This window comes from Corvus cornix, chromosome 23, assembly GCF_000738735.6.
Source record: "Corvus cornix cornix isolate S_Up_H32 chromosome 23, ASM73873v5, whole genome shotgun sequence".
Lineage (NCBI taxonomy): Eukaryota > Metazoa > Chordata > Aves > Passeriformes > Corvidae > Corvus > Corvus cornix.
Window position 1 is genome coordinate 1551530 of NC_046352.1, and position 3534 is coordinate 1555063.

At 55.2% G+C, this 3534-nt stretch overlaps 1 protein-coding gene across 1 annotated transcript; it reads right to left on the minus strand.

Moving 5' to 3' along the window:
* Positions 1 to 1739: 1739 nt before the first annotated feature.
* LOC104694645 (serine/arginine-rich splicing factor 2) lies at positions 1740 to 3263 on the minus strand. The gene is made up of 2 exons (XM_039564495.1): positions 3244 to 3263; positions 1740 to 2340 (listed from the first exon to the last, which is right to left on the minus strand). The coding sequence occupies exons 1-2, from the start codon at positions 3261 to 3263 to the stop codon at positions 1740 to 1742; spliced, it is 621 nt and encodes a 206-aa protein (XP_039420429.1).
* Between the last annotated feature and the right edge of the window lie 271 nt (positions 3264 to 3534).

Consider the following 3534-nt stretch of genomic DNA (forward strand, 5'->3'; position numbering starts at 1 on the left):
TGCGCGGGGATGCGCGGACGGGATGCGCGGGGGTGCGCACGGTGCGGGGATGCCGGGGGATGCGCGGGGGATGCCCGGGGGCGCTGCGTCCCGTGACGGTGCGCGGGGGATGCGCGGGGGATGCCCGGGGGATGCGCGGGGACGCGCCCCCCGCTCCTGCGCGCGCGCGCTGCGCCTGCGCGCGGCCGCCGCCGCCGCCGCGCGCGCTCACGGCGCACGCGCGCCCCACCCCCGAACGCCGCTCCCGCCCCGGCGCTGGGGCCGGCAGCGACTGAGGGCCGGCGCAGAACCTTCCAGAACGTCCCTCCCGTTGCGTCACCCAAGCAGGACAGAACCGCGACAGAGTCGCAACCCGGACGCGCCTCCGCCCGCTCCCGCCGCGTCACTCCCATAGCGCCGGGCCCGCTGCGCCACCCGCGATAGGCGATAGAGCCGCGATAGCGGCTCCAGCCGGCCGGGCTGCCCCCGCACGGGTCCTGAGGGGAGAGCCCCGCTTCGTGACCTCTCCCGCCTCCCTTCCCCGCCAGCTTCCCCCCGGCCCGCGCCGCTCCGCCGCCTCACCATAAAAACCCACCCGTGAGCGATTCACGGCCCTCACCCCGCAGCGGCCACCGCGACCGGCGCCCCGCGCTGGTTCCCCTGAGGCACCTGGGCGCTCCTGGAATAAAATAAACAAAAACCGACCCCCGCCCCCGCCGAGCCCTCAGGCGTCCCTCACTCACCGCTGGGCGCCGCCGGGCACGCCAACCCCCTCCCGGCCCGTGGCCAGCCCCGTCCATGGGGGGCCCATCGCGGCTACCGAGGGCCAAGGTCATACGGCTGGAACGGTAAGAAGAGAAATCCCGAAGCGCCGCCCGGCATGTCAGACGCCCTTCTCTCGCTACTACTCCAGTTGAAGTTTCACTCCGTCACCTCTACGCAAGGTCAGGCAATAAATCCAACCCCCTCACTGAAATCTGTAATTTATGTTCCGTGAGAGTCTTACAGTTTAGGGAAGTTTGCTTTAACACGGCATTTCTATTTAGTGCTCAGCGCAAAGCGAAAGGTTACTTGGGGTAAGGATCTTATCACCAGACTTAAGCCCTGACTTACGTAACCAGTATGGCTCTATATTAATAATTAAAATGGCTGTCCCTGGAGTGGCAGCCATTTTATAGCTACCAGTGCAAAACCCGGGCACACAGCTCCACACATCCCAGTGTGTGCAACAAGCTGCTGTTAAAAACATTCCACTCAAAACCTACTCTAAGTATAAAGCAGCTAAGATCTTGCCTACATCATGTCATAAAACTCCTGGCATCAGAGTCTTCTGCTACAGCTCTGTAGAGGTTTTTACTCCAACAAGGGAAAATGAAAGTCCATCTATCCTAAATGCAGCCCCTTGCATCTACAACACAAAAAAACCATTTGCCTTCCAGTCACCCAAAAAGGAGGAAAACCTTGACATTCTTGAAAACAATTTCAAAATATTTTATTTTTTTCGGAGAGAGGTAACTTTGTGTGGATTTTAAGTGTAATTCCTTTTACGATACATTTTTGAGATACGAGGTTGTATGCAAAAAGGCTTCAGTTTAAACCATGAATAGTTCTGTGTGGAAGGCATCTTCCAGTAACAACTGAGTTCTGCAACTCCCTCTGCTGCAGTCAGGCAGAAAACTCAAACACGGTGACACACGGGCAGCGAGGGCAGGGGTAATGAAACACCCCAACAACCCCCATGTGGGGGGAGCAGGGGAAGGTCAGCATTTATGGGCATCGCGGGGTTTCCTCAGCAACAACACGCTCTCAGCGGCTGGTTCGGGTTTGGCTGCTGTTCTGCAGTGCCCAGTCTCTGTTCCGAGGCTCAGGTCATCCATGAAATCCGTCATGTCGTCCGTTTTGCCAGCGTTTGTCTTCTGGGAGGAGCTGGCGCAGCTCCGCTTGGAGCTCACCGACGAGCCCCTCTTCTTGGGCGAGCTGGAGGCCGAGGAGGAGCTGCTGGAGCGGGAGCTGCACGAGGAGCGGCTGGAGGAGCGGCTGCGCCGGGAGCCGTTGCGCCGGGCCCGGGAGCGCGAGCGGGAGCGGCTCCAGCTGCGCGAGCGCCGGTAGCCGCGCGAGCGGGAGCGGCTCCGGGAGTAGGAGCGGGAGTAGCGCCGGGAGCGGGAGCGGTGCCGGGGGTAGCGGTGCCGGTAGTGCCGGGGCGGGTAGTGGCTCCGGTAGGACCTGCTCCTGGAGTAGGACCGCCTGTAGTAGGCCCTGCCGCGGGACCAGGAGCGGCTCCTGTAGGCCTCGGGGTAGATGGTTCTCCCAAAGCCGTAGTACCTCCTGCCCCTGGAGCGTTCACTGAGGTGCAGAGGTGACCTACTCCGAGACCGTGTCCGGGACCTGCTCCGCCAGCTAAAACCTGTTTTTAGGCTCTCACACAAAGGAAATCTTAAAAAACCCCCCAAAGTACCTTTTTTTCCTTCACTTGGGCTTCACAAACCAACCAAGCAAAGGAGAATTTGCTTGCTTCACAAGTGCCAATAACGTTCTGAAGAACAAGTTTTGTTAAATACATTTGTCCAACCACACCAAGGTGCAGGTTTTGCATCTATACAAGCATCATCTGGGATTGATTTCGTCACAGCCTGTCCCCAAAAAAAGTGCTTTGTGTCATGTTAAAATCCACATGTAGCTACTCAAACAAGCCTAAAATCGGCAGCATTGGCTTTTGCTATTTCCAGGAGTTCCCTCTTGTCTAGAAGAGAAAGGAATAAGGCAGGAGCAGAGATCTTCAGGCTCGCTGGCAGGACAATGTTATCTGTTCCCAGGGCTTTACTTACCTCAGCTGACTCCGTGGCTTCCTCACGCTCCCGCTTCTCGGTTTTGATCTCTTTACAACACAGCCATGCAGACAAGTCTAAGAGCTGTTTACCTTTTCAGGGAGAACACTCCATATCAACCATGAGAACAAGTCAAAGGAACAAGTCTCCCCTCCTTCCCCACCTGTCCCTACTGGACACTCACTCCTGGTTTTAGGTCAGAAAGGCATGAACTAGTGGAATTAATGGGAAATATCCCATTAGAAAAAAAAAGGAAAAAAAAAAAACAAAAACCCAAACTATTCACTAGGTTTGGCAAGGAGAAACAGTTTTGTTGCACATGAAAAACTTTTAACAGTTAAAAAAGGCAGAGATTTAACCTTATATAAGACAGAAATAAAGTATGTAAAATGCATTGTGTGCTTGGGCATGGAATTTCTGGGAAAAGTCCCTTAATTACCACCAGATTTTCTTCCTCATGTCTGGAACCATAGTCATGATTTCAATGCACTTTAAGCTGCTCCAGTTTCTCCCTCCCTTCAATTCCCAACAGCAGCATCTGCAGTTACTGCAGGTTTGTATTTACTGTGCTCAGGGTAACACACCATGACAGAACCAAACTAATGTACCATTTGTGTCAAACCCTCAGCAAATTCACTTCCCTTTCCAACAGCAGCATCTGCAGTTACTTCTGTACTCTCTCAACATCTGGAATATATTGCATACATTTATGAAAGGGATGCCACAACCA

What these genes read in the sequence shown, in the direction of transcription:
- LOC104694645 (XM_039564495.1), bottom strand. Translation starts at nt 3,263, where the DNA reads ATGAGGAAGAAAATCTGGTG. An exon ending in ATGAGGAAGAAAATCTGGTG is followed by an intron (nt 2,341 to 3,243) that starts GTAATTAAGGGA and finishes GTCTCGGAGTAG; the next exon opens with GTCACCTCTGCACCTCAGTG.